The 17803-nt window shown below is 47.0% G+C and overlaps 1 protein-coding gene across 5 annotated transcripts in view; it reads right to left on the bottom strand.

Moving 5' to 3' along the window:
* Window positions 1-5085: 5085 nt before the first annotated feature.
* LOC121278214 (epoxide hydrolase 1-like) overlaps window positions 5086-17803 on the bottom strand; it is a 72799-nt gene continuing 60081 nt past the window's right edge. For all 5 annotated transcript variants that reach the window (XM_041188417.1, XM_041188413.1, XM_041188414.1 and 2 more), the window contains 5 exons: window positions 12875-13004; window positions 10429-10643; window positions 9696-9804; window positions 6509-6634; window positions 5086-5554 (listed from right to left, as the gene is read on the bottom strand). In XM_041188417.1, the coding sequence (XP_041044351.1) occupies window positions 5350-5554; window positions 6509-6634; window positions 9696-9804; window positions 10429-10643; window positions 12875-13004 (785 nt within the window). In that variant the 3' untranslated portion in view covers window positions 5086-5349. The remainder of the gene's footprint in view (window positions 5555-6508; window positions 6635-9695; window positions 9805-10428; window positions 10644-12874; window positions 13005-17803) is intronic.

Genomic DNA, 17803 nt, shown 5'->3' with positions numbered 1-17803 from the left:
TTGGCTTGACACATAATCCTGTTGCTTGAGGTAAATGGAGTGAATGAAATGATTGTCCTGTGTATGCTGGAGAAACAGAATCCTTACCTGTGTGGATTTCTCAGTGTCAGGTTGAAGACTGTCAGCTTGAAAACTGCCGTGTTTCACACAGCTGGACAACCAAAATGGCACCAGCCCAGCAGAAGTCAGAATTCCATTCGCTGCCTCTCTCAATTTTCCCTGTCTTCACCCAATACTTGAAATTTCCCACTCAGGCCTGTGGTCATTCTGCACTTCATAAAAACATAGAAAATAGGAGCAGGGGGAGGTCATTTGGTCCTTCGAGCCTGCTCTGTCATTCAATATGATCATGGCAAATCCTCTATCTCAACACCATACTCCTGCTCTCTCCACATACCTCTTGACACCTTTACAGTCTAAATCTATTTCCTTCTTAAATATATTCAGTGACTTGGCCTCCACAGCCTTCTGTGGTAGAGAATTCCACAGGTTCACTACGTTCTGAGTGAAGAAATTGCTCCTCATCACAGTCCCTAAATGGTCTGCCCTTTATCCTGAGACTGTGACCCCTTGTTGTAGACCGCGCCCCCACCCCCCCCAGCCAGAGGAAACATCATCCCTGCATCCAGTCTGTCCATCCCTGTCAGAATTTTATATGTTTCAATGAGATCCTCTCTCGTTCTTCTAAACTCCAGTGAATACAGGCCGAGCTGACCCAATCTCTCCACATACGACAATCCTGCCATCTCAGGAAACAGTGTGGTGAACCTTCACTGCTCTCCCGCTGTGGTAAGTATATCCTTTGAGATAAAGAGACCAAAACTGTACACAATACTCCAGGTGCAGTCTCCTCAAGGCCCTGTACAGCTGCAGTAAGACATCCTTACTCCCATACTCAAGTCCTCTCACAAGGAAGGCCAACATACCATTTGTCATCTTAACTGCTTGCTGCACCTGAAAGCTTGCTTTCAGTGATTGGTGTACAAGGACACCCAGGTCCCTTTGTACATCAACATTTCCCAATCTACCATCATTTAAATAATACTCTGCCATTCTGTTTTTCCTACCGAAGTGGATAACTTCACACTTATCCACATTTTGCTGCATCTGCCATGTATTTTCCCACTCACTCAATCTGTCCACATTACCTTGAAGCCTCTTAACACCCTCCTCATCGCTCACATTCCCACTGAGTTTCATGTTGTCAGCTCCTACTTCACCAAATTCTATAACTTCACCTCATCTGCAGTCTGCACTAGACTCATCCTTCTATTCTGCAACTTACAATATTGCATGCACTACAAAATTATGATACACTATTTAAAACCACTATATGAATTCAAATCTTTCCTTCCCTCATCATCAGCTGTTCCTTATCCTGAGAAATTGTGCCACCCACACTTTGAAATATTCCATCAATCACCCCTTTGCTGTCCAAACTCACTTCTTCTTTAAGGCTGTGGGAAGTCTCATGCGGGTCACTGTTCACGGCTACACCTAGAACACACTGCTACACTCCTCAATCACCATTCTCCATTCCTGTCGTCTGACTGCCCATCCAATATCCAATTCCAGGTGAGCGAAACATCCCTACAATTCTGCATTGGTTACCACTGAGGACATCTTTCTTATTCCTACCTGAATCGTCATGCCCCAGCTCCCAATCCTCTTCAAGTTGTTCTCAAACTTCAGATTCATACCTCACCTCCTATCTCAAACATTCCTGTTCACCTACAACCCCTGTCCATACTCGCACTGTCTCCACATATTAGCTTCCAAATCCTCAAACATGTGATAGAGAAGCACTTTGTCCAAGTTGTTCAAACATATCTGTGTCTGTGTTGTCTCTTTCCATCTTCCTCCTGAGAAGATCCAAATGTAAGTCTGTAATGAATATCAGCATCCAAAGCAGGAAGAGCCATTCTCAGCCAGGACATCACTGTGCTCAATGCCCTGGTTTAGGAAAGGGTGGCCAGGATTCTTCCTTTTGACAACCATACAGAGGAAATGCTTCAAGTCCCACTCCAGAGACTTCAGCATCGAATCTAGACTGACACTCCAGTGCAGTACTATAAGGGCCAAACAACTGAACATATGCAAAGGAATTTGATGACAGTGGAGGAAAGGTGTGTTCTGCTGCCCCACTCTCACGGCTGATTTTGTATGGGCCCAGAGGCAAGGAGGATCCAAGACATCGAGGTAGCATGGCAGCTGCAGAGAATGGCCAGTGCAGGGTGGAAATGCCGAATGGTCAGTGCAGGGTGGAAATGCCGAATGGTCAGTGCGGGGTGGAAATGCCGAATGGTCAATACAGGGTGGAAATGCCGAATGGTCAGTGCAGGGTGGAAATGCCGAATGGTCAGTGCAGGGTGGAAATGCCGAATGGCCAATACAGGGTGGAAATGCCGAATGGCCAGTGCAGGGTGGAAATGCCGAATGGTCAGTGCAGGGTGGAAATGCCGAATGGTCAGTGCAGGGTGGAAATGCTGAATGGCCAATACAGGGTGGAAATGCCGAATGGCCAGTGCAGGGTGGAAATGCCGAATCCGTCAATACAGGGTGGAAATGCCGCATGGTCAATACAGGGTGGGAATGCCGAATGGCCAGTGCAGGGTGGAAATGCCGAATCCGTCAATACAGGGTGGAAATGCCGAATGGTCAATACAGGGTGGAAATGCCGAATGGTCAGTGCAGGGTGGAAATGCCGAATCCGTCGATACAGGGTGGAAATGCCGAATGGTCAGTGCAGGGTGGAAATGCCGAATGGTCAGTGCAGGGTGGAAATGCCGAATCCGTCAATACAAGGTGGAAATGCCGAATGGTCAATACAGGGTGGAAATGCCGAATGGTCAATACAGGGTGGAAATGCCGAATGGCCAGTGCAGGGTGGAAATGCCGAATCCGTCAATACAGGGTGGAAATGCCGAATGGTCAATACAGGGTGGAAATGCCGAATGGTCAGTGCAGGGTGGAAATGCCGAATGGTCAGTGCAGGGTGGAAATGCCGAATCCGTCGATACAGGGTGGAAATGCCGAATGGTCAGTGCAGGGTGGAAATGCCGAATGGTCAGTGCAGGGTGGAAATGCCGAATCCATCAATACAGGGTGGAAATGCCGAATGGTCAATACAGGGTGGAAATGCCGAATGGCCAGTACAGGGTGGAAATGCCGAATGGCCGATACAGGGTGGAAATGCCGAATGGTCAGTGCAGGGTGGAAATGCCGAATGGCCAGTGCAGGGTGGAAATGCCAAATGGCCAATACAGGGTGGAAATGCCGAATGGTCAGTGCAGGGTGGAAATGCCGAATGGCCGATACAGGGTGGAAATGCCGAATGGTCAGTGCAGGGTGGAAATGCCAAATGGTCAGTGCAGGGTGGAAATGCCGAATGGCCAGTGCAGGGTGGAAATGCCGAATGGTCAGTGCAGGGTGGAAATGCCGAATGGACAGTGCAGGGTGGAAATGCCGAATGGCCGATACAGGGTGGAAATGCCGAATGGTCAGTGCAGGGTGGAAATGCCAAATGGTCAGTGCAGGGTGGAAATGCTGAATGGTCAGTGCAGGGTGGAAATGCCGAATGGTCAGTGCAGGGTGGAAATGCCGAATGGCCAGTGCAGGGTGGAAATGCCGAATGGTCAGTGCAGGGTGGAAATGCCGAATGGACAGTGCAGGGTGGAAATGCCGAATGGCCAGTGCAGGGTGGAAATGCCGAATCCATCAATACAGGGTGGAAATGCCGAATGGTCAATACAGGGTGGAAATGCCGAATCCATCAATACAGGGTGGAAATGCCGAATGGTCAGTGCAGGGTGGAAATGCCGAATGGCCAGTGCAGGGTGGAAATGCCGAATGGTCAGTGCAGGGTGGAAATGCCGAATGGCCAGTGCAGGGTGGAAATGCTGAATGGTCAGTGCAGGGTGGAAATGCCGAATGGCCAGTGCAGGGTGGAAATGCCGAATGGTCAGTGCAGGGTGGAAATGCCGAATGGACAGTGCAGGGTGGAAATGCCGAATGGACAGTGCAGGGTGGAAATGCCGAATGGCCGATACAGGGTGGAAATGCCGAATCCATCAATACAGGGTGGAAATGCCGAATGGTCAGTGCAGGGTGGAAATGCCGAATGGCCAGTGCAGGGTGGAAATGCCGAATGGCCAATACAGGGTGGAAATGCCGAATGGTCAATACAGGGTGGAAATGCCGAATGGCCAATACAGGGTGGAAATGCCAAATAGCCAGTGCAAGGTGGAAATGCCGAATGGCCAGAGCAGGGTGGAAATGCCGAATGGTCAGTGCAGGGTGGAAATGCCGAATGGCCAGAGCAGGGTGTTTCTCTTTTTTCTCCCTTTGCTCCAGTTCACACTGCATTACCATTGGGCCAAATCTGCTGAAAGTACAGAATACTGGTAGGCACCTTCATGCCACAACAGACTTGGTTTTGTGCCTCCAACATCCGTCTTTTCACTAAGGTCGAGGTTGACAGGGTTCACCATGACATGGGGTGGATAAGACTTGAAATCAGAGGCTGTGGATTCAGAGACTTCCAATCAGAGATTAGCTTGGTTTTTGCTCATGAGCAATTAGCTAGGATCCATCTGACAAACAATATGAGAGTCGCCTCCCAATCTCTGAAGTGAGGGAGTGCTGCACTGTCGCAGGTGCCGTTTTTTGGATGAGATGGCACAAAAGACCCCAAAGCAGTATTTTGAAGACCAGCAAGGGAGTTATCCCCAGTGTCCTGACCAATGTTTGTCCCTCAAATGAACATCAGAAAAACAGATTTTTCTGGTCGTTATGATATTGCCGTTTGTGGGAGCTTGCTATGCACAAATTAGCTGTCAGTTTCCTAAATTAGAACAGCGACTATATGTTGAATCTACTTTGTTGGCTGTGAAGCTACTTAGAACATCATGAGATTGTGAAAGGCACTATATAAATGCAAATCTTTCTTTCTTTCTAATTGGACCTTTTTGTCGACATTGTTTGAAAAACAAGAGATCAGGTTAATTCTGAACGCTATGGCAGTGAGAATTAGGGAGAACAGCTGGCAGCTGGGGACAGTGATTTTAAAACACAAAATAGCAACTGTTTTCAGGAATGTCTTTTTTATTTCCCAATCTGTCATTGGAATAATTTAAAGGAAATCAGAAACAGGATCTGACAGTGAAAACTGAACCCAACTTCTTCAGTAGGGTAGAAAGTGTTTAATTTTCTAATCTTCAGTGATTAAATGTTATTAAGCTTGTGAATGAGAGAGGCTGGTTTCTGGCACTGATTATAAGATAGCTCTTCACTTTCCCCAAGGTACAGGGATCACATTACCAAACACACCAAAACGCTGATCTGGAATTTTCAGCTGCTCTTTTCCACAGTTTGGACAAAGTGCCGGAGATCCTCAGCCAACAGTTCAGGCTCCTCAAAGGCTGCAAAGTGGCCCCCAAGGGACATGTAGGAGAAGGTCACAATCTTCTTGTACTTCTGCCTGGCCCAAACCAGTGGGATGTGCATCAACTCATTGGGAAACGCAGCTAATCCGGCAGGAACATAGACTCCGACTCTGGAAGAGAAAAAGGAAAGGGAGAAGGGCGGAAAAAGCAGAGATGCAAACCGCTATGAGATAATGAGGAGGAGAGCTTCATCAGAGCTTCAGGGATAGGGAGACAGGTTTCAGGGAATCACAACAAGCCCCACACTTGTATAGCACCATTAACATCCCGACAAGGTTCACAGGAGATTACCAAAACAAAGTTAATACCAGGGAAATGAAGGGAATATCACAACAGATGATCAAAGCTTAGTCAAAGAGGTGGGTCTTAAGGACATTCTTAAAGGAGGAAAGTGAGGTGGAGAGAGAGAATTCCAGCTTCCTTTACATTATTCCATCAAACACTCGCAGGGCAGGTACGGCATGAGGTTAGATACCGAGTAAAGCTCCCTCTACACTGTCCCCATCAAACACTCCCAGGACAGGATCTGCACAGGGTTAGATACAGAGAAAGGCTCCTTTCTACACTGTCCCTATCAAACACTCCCAGGACAGGTACAGCATGGGGTTAGATACAGAGTAAAGCTCCCTCTACACTGTCCCCATCAAACACTCCCAGGACAGGTACAGCACGGGGTTAGATACAGAGTAAAGCTCCCTCTACACTGTCCCCATCAAACACTCCCAGGACAGGTACAGCACGGGGTTAGATACAGAGTACGTTCCCTCTATACTGTCCCAATTTCAGAATATGCACCCCAATTGCACCAGTACAATGTGGTTCTTAACAAGTCGACCAGGTGGGGCATTCGCTGTTCTAGTTTTCTCCTTTTCAACAGGTACCTGAGATTTTCAACCGAGAATAATCTGAGAGTAGCCACCACATAGGCCAATGGCATGAAGGGGTGGATTGGTTTGGGTGGGAGAGCGGCACTGGGCTGGTGCCTGTTGATTGGATTTGGGCCTGAAGCATTGACCTTATCACACAGTTCATGTTCATGCAGCAGCATTTATCTCATCACTCACTTGGCATCAATCCGGTTCTTGAAATCTATCCCCATGTTCTCTTTGTACATGCGCATGGAGGAGGTAATCGAGCCTGTCACCCAGTAGATCATCACATTGGTGAGAAGCTCATCCAGAGAGAATTTTCTGGGATTGGAACAGGGGTGGGGGTGAAAGGTCAGAAAAACAAAAATAGAAGTCCAGCTTTTATTAGTGGATAGCTTTGCTGAGGGGTCATTATCAGGAACACAAATATGCTTCTCCTGTTCTGCTGTGTCTTTCCAGTATTTAATGTTTCCAATTCAGATCTCGAATTTCCCACTTAATCCTCTCTCTGTACTGTTCAACTTCGGTTAGGTTCAAAAAGATGGGGTTGCTCTCCTTGGAGCCAAGGAGATTAAAGGGGTTTGCCCCACTTCTCTCTCTCTCCGCCCCCCCCCCACACACCTTAAACCAGCTTATATTTCAACTCTTTCTTGGACTCGAACTCAAGTTCTGTCGAAGGGTCATGAAGACTCAAAACGTCAAGTCTTTTCTTCTCTGCCGATGCTGCCGGACCTGCTGAGTTTTTCCAGGTAATTCTGTTTTTGTTTTGAGATTAAGTGGGTATTTGATAGAGGTGTACAAGATTATCTCAGCTTTAGATAAGGTAGTGAAAGGAAAGTTGTTTCCATTAGCCTGGGGCACAGACTTAAGGTTTTGGGCAAGAGATATAGGTTGCCGGTGTGTGTGTGTGTGTGTGTGTGTGTGTGTGTGTGTGTGTGGGGGGGGGGGGGGGGGGGGGGGGGGGGGGTGGTCAGTGGGACGCTGTGTGAGGAAGAACTTTTCACACAGCGAGTGGTAATTACCTGGCACTGGCTGGTGTGGAAGAGTGATGGTGTCATGAAGCTATTAATGTATATAATATTTTGGAAAATATTTTTCTTTTAAAATAGAAGTTTAGTCTGTGGGTATGTCTTAGTTGGATTAAAACCTGCCAGTGTGGGTGCTTTGATATGTACTCATTTTGATATGTAAGAGAGATAGCAGCGAATTTGCATTTTTTGAATAGAGCATTCCTGTGAAAACTTGATGCCTATCTAGCAGATACCAAGCCATATGTTTATATTACTAATAAAATTGGTACTACAAAAGGGGTTTCATTGTTAAAAGGTGAAGCTCAAAGAGGCTGGTGAGACAATGAGAATTTGAATTCATTCGGTGGTGGTGGGTATAACTTCAGTAGTTTTCGGGTGTGCAGAGCACGGGCAATGTCAGATCAAAGCCTCCAACTGTCTCCACTGTGAAAGAACCTCACTTTGAATTCGTAAGGTGAAAATTCTCTGTCTGGTGTTTGGTTAAATCTATGGGTCGCTGTTGCCTGAATGGAGATTAATTTGGGAAATTGTTAAAAGTTGATAGTAATTTGTAGCCATGTGTATCTATTTTAACCTGTGTACATTAATAAAATGTTTCAATTAGTTCAACGTAAAACCTCGAGAACTGGTGGTCTGATTCCTGAATTTAGAGTCGCATCTCAAACATAACACTAAAAATTATAGGTTATGACAGTTGTTGAAAGTTTCCCTCTGGGATTTTTAAATAACTCTGTCTTAACTACTGCATCAGTCATAACAGATGGAAGCAGAAACAATGAATGATTTCAAAAGGAAATTGGATGGGCAATTGAGGGAAGCAAACTTACTGGGCTATGGGGATAGAGTGAGGAAAATGGGACTGATTGGATTACTCTGCAGAGGGCCAGTATGGATTTGATGGGCTGAATGGCCTTTGTGTTCAGGGCCTTGGACAGTCTGGAAAGAGGAGGTAAAGGGACAGGTGTAACACATCCTGCGATTGCATGGAAAAGTGCCGTGGGAAGGGGATGAGGTATTGGGATGATAGAGGAGTGGACCACGGTGTCAGGGAAGGAACAGAATGCTTACAGGGAGGGGAGGGCAAGATGGATTTGGTGGTGGCACCACCTATGGTACCTTCCCATGCAATTGCAGGAGGTATAACAACTGCCCTTTGACCTCCTCTGCTCACTATCCAAGGCCCCAAACAGGTGAAGCAGTGATTTATTTCTTTCAATTTCATCTCCTGTATTCAGTGCTCACCATGTGGTCTCCTCTACATTGGGGAGACCAAATGCAGACTAAGTGACTGCTTTGCGGAAGATCTCTGCTCACTCCACAAACCTGACCCCAACTTTCTCATCACTTGCCCTTTTAATTCAACATCTTGCTCACATTTCAGTCTTCTGTCTGCTACGACATTCCAGTGAAGCTCAACGCAAACTGGAAGAACAGCACCTCATCTTCCGATTAGGCGCTTTCCAGTCGTTTGGATTTAATATTGAGTTCAACAACTTCAGACCAAGAACTCTCTCCTCCATTTAGATTATTTATTTCCCCCAAGTGCCAGTTCATATCTTGTTTTCATGCTTTTGCTTCCAGACAGAGCTACACTACCACTGTACTATTAACACCTATCTGGACTAATAGTTTGTTTCTTTACTACCTCCATGACCACTCCCTTTGCCTTTTTCTCCATGACACATGTGATATTTAACCATTGCCATTTCTAACCTATGGCACACTTTCCCCTTTCTTTCACCTGATCCTCCCCCACTTTTTCAACAGCATAAGATCCATCACATTTCTACCTCTCTTCAGTTCTGATAAAGAGTCGTATTGGACTTGAAATATTAACTGTTTGTCTCTCCACAGATGCTGCCAGACCTGCTGAGATTTTTTAGCATTTTGTTTCGATTTCAGATCTCCAGCATCCTGAATATTTTGCTTTTACTGCAGTTGTATGAAAGTTAGTAATCTTTTAGTACTTTTAGTTTTAGCTGTTCATTCTCACTTTGTATTCTTCCATTGGACCTTCACTATGCCCCAATGTCACACCCCATTACTTTGGTGTGCTACAAACTAACTGATTTGAAGTTTTTTCCCTACCAAGCGATCAACTCCCTACTATTGGCTGGACTGTGTTCAGTTAATCCAGCACAGAGCAGGGATGGGACCTGGGGTCTTGCTGCTCTGTGTAATTCAGTACCAGACCAGGCAGTTCACTGGGCCACTCGGGGAGATCAGTCTTGTGTCAGTTGGGTATACTTTTACTAGTCACTTATTGTCTTTAGTTCAAATATCTCACATCACCACATCTCCAAGAATCTCTGGAGGGAGCAATAAGAGCTGACAATATATCAATCTCCCACCTCGTGAGCCCTCCATCATCAAGATCCCGGAAATCTTTGCTGGTCCAGGTTGAAAACTTCTCCAGTATATAAGCAGCCAAACCCACCGGGGAGTCATTCAGCGCACAGCCTGGTACACACAGAGTGAAGGTAATATTGTGCCTCAATTCTGGTTATCTGTTATCCTCGATATAAACCCCCTGAACCCCTCCATTACATTCCAGTTGTAACTCACTCCCAGATATCTGTTATTCTATACATAAAACCCCCTGAACCCCTGGATTACATTCCAGTTTCCAAAATTGTGACTGCTATCATCTAGAAGGACAAGGGCACTTTCAAGTTCCCTCCAAGTCATTCACCATCCTGAATTGGAAATATATCATCGTTTCTTCACTGTCGCTGGATCACAATCTTGGAACTCCCTCCCTAACAGCACCGTGGGTGTACCTACACCACATGGACTGCAGCAGTTCAAGAAAGCAGCTCACCACCACCTTCTCAAGGGCAACTAGGGATGGGCAATAAATGCTGGCCCAGCCAGCGAAGCCTACATCCCATGAATGAATTTTTAAAAAGCTTGTTACTCACTCCTGAGTATCTATTATCCTAGATTTAAAACCCCCAAAGCTCTCAATTAGATTTCGGCCTGTAACTCACTCCCAGGTATCCTTATTCTGTATATAAATGCCCAAGACCCTCGATTAAATGCTGGCTGTTCACCCCTGGGTCTTCATGACTCTCAAACACCTACCTGGAGTGTCCGGTTTAGTTCCCTGAATGTGCATGTAGCCTGTCTCCTTCAGCAAATCATGGACATTCTGTTTAACAAACGGGTATATTCGCTTAACGTCAGTCTGTGTGAATCCAACCAAGGAAGGCAAGTACTTCCCAAGGAGGAGGGAGGGAAGTACGTTCATTCCCATCCTGGAAACCGGGAAGAAATTCAAGTGGATTCCTTTAACATTCCTGTAAGTGGAGGGGCCAGACACAGTTAACAAAGGCAGGAGAAATGGACGCAGAATATAGCAACTCCTTTCATCCATCCCTGGCATCCTCCACCATCCCAGGCACCCTCCTCCTACCCGTGAACACCTTCTACATACCAGGGCACTCTTTACCATCCCAGGCAGCCATGAGTCTTACCAGGCACACTCTACCCATCGGACAGTACCCTCTATCAACACCAAGCACTCGCTACCCAGTTTGGGCATCGTCACCCACCCCTTCTTCCTAGCCACTGAGCACCCTCTAGCCCCCCAGAGACACCATCTGCTCATTCCAGGGCACCCTCTACCCATCCAAGGGGCAGTCTCTACCCACACAGGGTTAGCCTCTACCCACACTGGGACACACTCCACCGTCCTCCTCCGCAACCTAACCCAAACTACCTAATCTACCCCCACCCAATCTACCCTAACCCAACCCAATCTACCCCAAACCAACCCAATCTATCCCAACAGGTACAGCCAGTGAGTCAGAGTCCAAAATCAACCACCTCACAGAATCTCACAGTGCAGAAGAGACCCTTCAGCCCATCGAGTCTAGACCGACATGTGAGAAACACCTGACCTACCTACCGAATCCCATTTACCAGCACTTGGCCCATAGCCTTGAATGTTATGATTGCCAAGTGCTCATCCAGGTACTTTTTAAAGGATGTGAGGCAGCCCGCCTCCACCACCCTCCCAGGCAGCACATTCCAGACCGTCACCACCCTCTGGGTAAAAAGGTTTTTCCTCACATCCCCCCTAAACCTCCTGCCCCTCACCTTGAACTTGTGTCCCCTCGTGACTGACCCTTCAACTAAGGGGAACAGCTGCTCCCTATCCACCCTGTCCATTCCCCTCATAATCTTGTACACCTCGATCAGGTCTCCCCTCAGTCTTCTCTGCTCCAATAAAAACAACCAAAGTCTATCCAACCTCGCTTCATAACTTAAATGTTTCATCCCAGGCAACATCCTGGTGAATCTCCTCTGCACCCCCTCCAGTGCAATCACATCCATCCTATAATGTGGCGACCAGAACTGCACACAGTACTCCAGCTGTGGCCTCACCAAGTTCTATCCAACTCCAACATGACCTCCCTACTTTTGTAATCTGTGCCTCGATTGATAAAGGCAAGTGTCCCATATGCCTTTTTCACCTCCCCACTAACATGCCCCTCCGCCTTCAGAGATCTATGGACACACACACCAAGGTCCCTTTGTTCCTCAGAACTTCCTAGTGTCATGCCATTCATTGAATACTTCCTTGTCAAATTACTCCTTCCAAAGTGTATCACCTCACACTTTTCAGGGTTAAATTCCATCTGCCATTTATCTGCCCATTTGACCATCCCGTCTATATCTTCCTGCAGCCCAAGACATTCAAACTCACTGTTAACAACCCGGACAATCTTTCTGTCATCCATAAAGTTACTAATCCTACTCCCCACGTAGTCATCTATGTTGTTTATATAACTGACAAATAATAGGGGACCCAGCACAGATCCCTGTGGCACACCACTGGACACTGGCTTCCAGTCACTAAAGCATCCTTCTGTCATCACCCTCTGTCTCCTACAACTAAGCCAACTTTAAATCCACCTTATCAAGTTACCCTGTATCCCATGTGCATTTGCCTTCTTTATAAGTCTCCCATGTGGGACCTTGTCAGCGGGTTTGCTGAAATCCATATAAACTACATCAACGGCACTACCCTCATCTACACACCTTGTCACCTCCTCAAAAAATTCAGTCAAATTTGTAAGGCATGACCTCCCTCTTCAAATCCTGCCTCTATCCTTAGCCTCTCCATGCCCTCCCCTCCTCACTATTCTCCACCCAATCCACAACCCCCTTCAAGTTCCCTCCGTCATCACATCACACCTCTCCCACTATTCTCTATCCTCTCCCACCTATCCAACACCTCCCCAACATCACCCACTCCTCCCCAAACCGACCCCCAGACTTTCTGTTCCTCCACCCTCTTCTCCCTGTCTCCACTCCACCCCTTTCCCTCTCCAATCCCAACACTACCCTCTCCCAACGATTTCCTTCCCTAAATCCATCCCAATACCCATCATCGCCACCCTTACTCCCCCCCGACTTTCCCCCATCCATTCCTTTGCCCACCCACCTCGCCCATCCCAAGCCTCTCCCTTCCACCACTTCATGTTAGATGATGTGTATTTTCTTCAGTAGCTGAAAGACTTACTCTGGTTTCATCTGGGCCATGTTAGTGGAGATCAGGGCACCCCAGTCTCCACCCTGAACGTAGAACTTATCAAACCCCAGACGCCGCATGAGCTTACAAAACACACGAGCAGCAGCAATGGTGTCAAAGCCTGGAATCAGCAAATGTCACAAGACTTAATATCTCCCTGATTAAAGTCATCCAGTCGCAGAAAATCAACCCACCCAATCTACCCCAACCCAACCTCACCCAATCTACCCCAACCCAACCTCACCCAATCTACCCCAACTCAACCTCACCCAATCTACCCCAACCCAACCTCACCCAATCTACCCCAACCCAACCTCACCCAATCTACCCCAACCCAACCTCACCCAATCTACCCCAACCCAACCTCACCCAATCTACCCCAACCCAATCTCACCCAATCTACCCCAACCCACCCCAACCCAACCCCACCCAATCTACCCCAACCCTACCTCACCCAATCTACCCCAACCCAACCTCACCCAATCGACCCCAACCCAACCGACCCCAACCCAACCCAATCGACCCCAACCCAACCGACCCCAACCCAGCCCAATATACCCCAACCCACCCAATCTCCCCTAACCCAGCCCAATATACCCCTACCTACCCAATCTCCCCTAACCCAGCCCAATATACCCAACCCACCCAATCTCACCCAATCTACCCCAACCCAACCTCATCCAACCCACCCAATCTACCCCAACCCAACCCAATCTCATCCAACTCACCCAATCAACCCCAACCTAGCCCAATATACAGCGACCCAGCCCAATATACCCTACCCCAACCCAATCTCACCCAATCTACCCCAACCCAGCCCAATCTCACCCAACACATCCAATCTACCCCAACCCAAGTTCAACTGATAGTGACTGCCTTTGACATCAAGGCAACATTTGACCAAGTGTATCATCAGGGAGCCTGAGCAAAACTGATGAGAATTAGGAGGAAACTCTCCACTTGTTGGAGTCACACCTAGCACAAATGAAGATGGTTGTGGCTGATGGAGGTTAATCATCTCCGTTTGTTTTTATTCATGGGATGTAGCGTCACTGGCCAGTATTATTTACTCATCCCTAGTTCAGAGGGCATTTAAAAAACAACCACATTGCTGTGGGTCTGGAATCACATGTAGGCCAGGCCAGGTAAGGATGACAGATTTCTTTCCCTAAAGGACATTAGTGAACCAACAATCGACAATGGTTTCATGGTCATCATTAGGCTTTTAATTCCAGGTTCTTACTGAATTCAAATTCCATCTACCATGGCAGGATCCAAACCCGGATCCCCAGAGCATTACCCTGGGTCCATGGATTACTAGTCCAGCAACAATACCACTACCCCATTGCCTCCTCCACAGGACATCACTGCTTAAGTTCCTCAGGAGTGTCCTCGGCCCAAGCATCTTCAGCTGCTTCATCAATGACCTTCCTTGCATCATAAAGTCAGAAGCAGGGATGTTCGCTGATGATTGCACAATGTTCAGAACCATTTGCGACTCCTCAAAGACTGAAGCAGTCCATGTCCAAATGCAGCAAGACCTGGACAATATCCAGGCTTGGGCTGACAAGTGGCAGCTAACATTCATGCCACACAAGTGCCAGGCAATGACCATCTCCAACTAGAAAGAATCTATTCATTGTCCTGGGGGTTGTCATTGACCAGAAATTGAACTGGATTAGCCATATAAATACTGCAAGAGCAGGTCAGAGTCCAGGAATTTTGTGATAAATATGTCACCTCCTGACTCTCCAAACCTGTCCAAAAACCACAAGGCACAGATCAGGAGTGTGATGGAATACTTGCCACTTGCCTGGACGAGTGCAGCTCCCACAACACTCAAGAAGCTTGACACCATCCAGGACAAAGCAGCCCGCTTGATTGGCACCACATCCACAAACATTCACTCCCTCCACCACCGGTACACAATAGCAGCAACGTCTACCATCTGCAAGATGCACGGCAGGAACTTACCAAGCCTCCTTAGGCAGCATCTTTCAAACCCACCACCACTACCATCTAGAAGGACTAGGGCAGCAGACACGTGGGAACACCACCACCTGGAAGTTCAAGCCACTCACCATCCTGACTTGGAAATTTATCACACTACCCTGAGGAAATGTCACTGGGTCAAAATCCTGGAGCATCCTCCCTAACAGCCTATACCACATGGACTGCAGTGGTTAAAGAAGGCAGCTCATCACCACCTTCTCAAGGGCAATTAGGGATGGGTAATAAATGCCGGCTTAGCCAGCAACGTTCATATCCCATGAATGTCTGAAATAAAAACCCAACCCAATCTATTCCAATTCATCTAATCCACCCCAACCTAACCAACCCAATCTACCCCACCCCAACCCAATCACCCCAACCCAACCCAATCTACCCCACCCCAACCCAACCCAATCTACCCCATCCCAACCCAAGCTCACTCCCAACATTATATCAATGACTTGGATGAGGGATAAAGTAAATTGTAGCCAAATGGTAGTCCAGAGGCCCAGGCTAATGCTCTGGGGACACGGGTTCAAAATCCCACCGTGGCAGCTAGTGGAATTTGAATTCAGTTAATAAATCTGGAATATAAAACTATTCTCAGTAACGATGACCATGACAACTATCATCGATTGTAGTAAAAACCCATCTGGTTCACTAACGTCCTTTAAGGAAGGAAATCTGCCATCCCTATCCAGTCTGGCCTTCATTTTACTCCAGGCCCACAGCAATGTGATTGATTCTTAACTTCCCTCTTAAATGGCCTATCAAGCCACTCAGTTTCAAGGGCAATTAGGGATGGGCAACAAATGCTGGCCTTGCCAGCCAAGCCCACATCCCGTGAATGAATAAAGAAAAAAAATTGCTGATGATACAAAGATAGAAAGGAAAGCAAGTAGTGAGGAGGATACAAAGAGTCTGCAAAGGGATAATGGATAAGTTAAGTGAATGGGCAAAAAATTAGCAGCTGGAGTATAATGTAGGAAAATGTGAGGTTATCTACTTTGTTAGGAGGAATAAAAAAGCAGAATATCATTTAAATGGAGCGAGACTGCAGAATACTGTTGTACAGAGGGACCTGGGTGTCCTTGTAAATGAAACACAAAAAGTTAGCTTGCAGGTACAGCAAGTGATTAGGAAGGCATATGAAATGTCAGCTTTTATTGCAAGGAGGATGGATTATAAAAGCTTTGCTACAATTGTACAGGGCATTGGTAATACCCCACCGAGAGTACTGTGTACAGATTTCCTTATTTTAGGAAGGATAGATACACTTACATTAGAGGGAATTTAGAGAAGGTTCACGAGGTTGATTCCTCAGATGAAGGTTTTTTTTATTACTTCATTCACTGATGTGGGCTTTGAGATGAAGCCAGTATTTATTTCCCATCCCTAATTGCCCTTGAGAAGGTGGTGGTGAGCTGCCTTCTTGAACCACTGCAGTCCATGTGGTGTAGGTACACCCACAGTGCTGTTCGGGAGGGAGTTCCAGGATTTTGACCCAGCGACAGTGATGGAACAGCGATATATTTCCAAGTCAGGATGGTGAGTGACTTGGAGGGGAACTTCCAGGTGGTGGTGCTCCCATCTATCTGCTGCCCTTGTCCTTCTGGGTGGTAGGTGTTGTGGGTTTGGAAGGTGCTGTCAAAGGAGCCTGGGCAGAATTCCCAGACTCTGATCTGCTCTTGTAGCCACAGTATTTATAAGGCTGGTTCAGTTCAGTTTCTGATCAAGGCGGTGTTTATAGTGGGGATTCAGTGATGGTAATGCGATTGAATGTGAAGGGGAGATGGTTAGATTCTCTCTTGATGGAAGTGGTCATTTCCTGATACTTGTGCGGTGTGAACGTTATTTGCCACTTATCAGCCCAAGCCTGGATATTGTCCAGGTCTTGCTGCATTTGGACATGTAGTGCTTCAGTATCTGAGGAGTCGCGAATGGTGCTGAACATTGTATAATCATCAACAACCATGCCCACTTCTGACCTTATGATGGAAGGAAGGTTAGTGATGAAGCAGCTGAAGATGGTTGGGCCGAGGACACTACCCTGAAGAACTCCTGCAGTGATGTTCTGGGACTGAGATGACCTCCAATAACCACAACGATCTTTCTGTGCTAGGTTTGACTCAACTATTGGAGAGTTTTCCCCGATTCCCATTGACTTCAGTTTTACTAAGGCTCCTTGATGCCACACGCAGTTAACTAATGCCGTGGTGTCCAGGGCAGTCACTCTCACCTCACCTCACGAGTTCAGCTCTTTTGTCCATATTTGAATCAAGGCTGGAGTGAGTGGCCCTGCGGAACCCAAACTGAGCATCAGCGAGCAGGTTATTGCTGAGTAAGTGCCACGTTATAGCACTGTCGCCAACAGTTTTCTTCACTTGGCTGATGATCAATAGTAGGCTGAATGGGTGGTAATTGGCCGAGTTGTATTTGTCCTGTTTTTCTGTGGACAGAACATACCTGGGCAATTTTCCACATAGCCGAGTAGATAGCAGTGCTGTAACTTATCTTAGGTTGTCTTATGAGGAAAGGTTCAGCAGTTTGGACTGATACACATTGGATGAGAGGTGAAGTTATTGAGTTATATAAGATTCTGAGGGGCACTGAAAGGCTAGATGCTGAGAGGATGTTTCCTCTTGTGGGGTACTCTGGAACAGGGGGACACTGTTCAAAAGTAAGAGGTCCCCCATTTAAGACAGAGATGAGGAGGAATTTCCTTCAGAGGGCCATTAGTCTCTGGAACTCTCTTTGACAGAAAGCAGTGGAGGCTAAGTCACTGAATATACTCAAGGCTGAATTAGACAGGTTTTTGATCGACATGGGAGTCAAGGATAAAGGGGTACAGACAGGAAAGCGGAGTTAAGGCCACAATCGGATCAGCAATGATCTTAGTGAATGGCAGAGTAGGCTCAAAGAGCCGAA

The sequence above is a fragment of the Carcharodon carcharias genome, chromosome 5 (genome assembly GCF_017639515.1).
Source record: "Carcharodon carcharias isolate sCarCar2 chromosome 5, sCarCar2.pri, whole genome shotgun sequence".
NCBI lineage: Eukaryota > Metazoa > Chordata > Chondrichthyes > Lamniformes > Lamnidae > Carcharodon > Carcharodon carcharias.
Note: the sequence above shows the minus strand (reverse complement) of the source record. Positions and strands in the feature narration are given on the sequence as shown.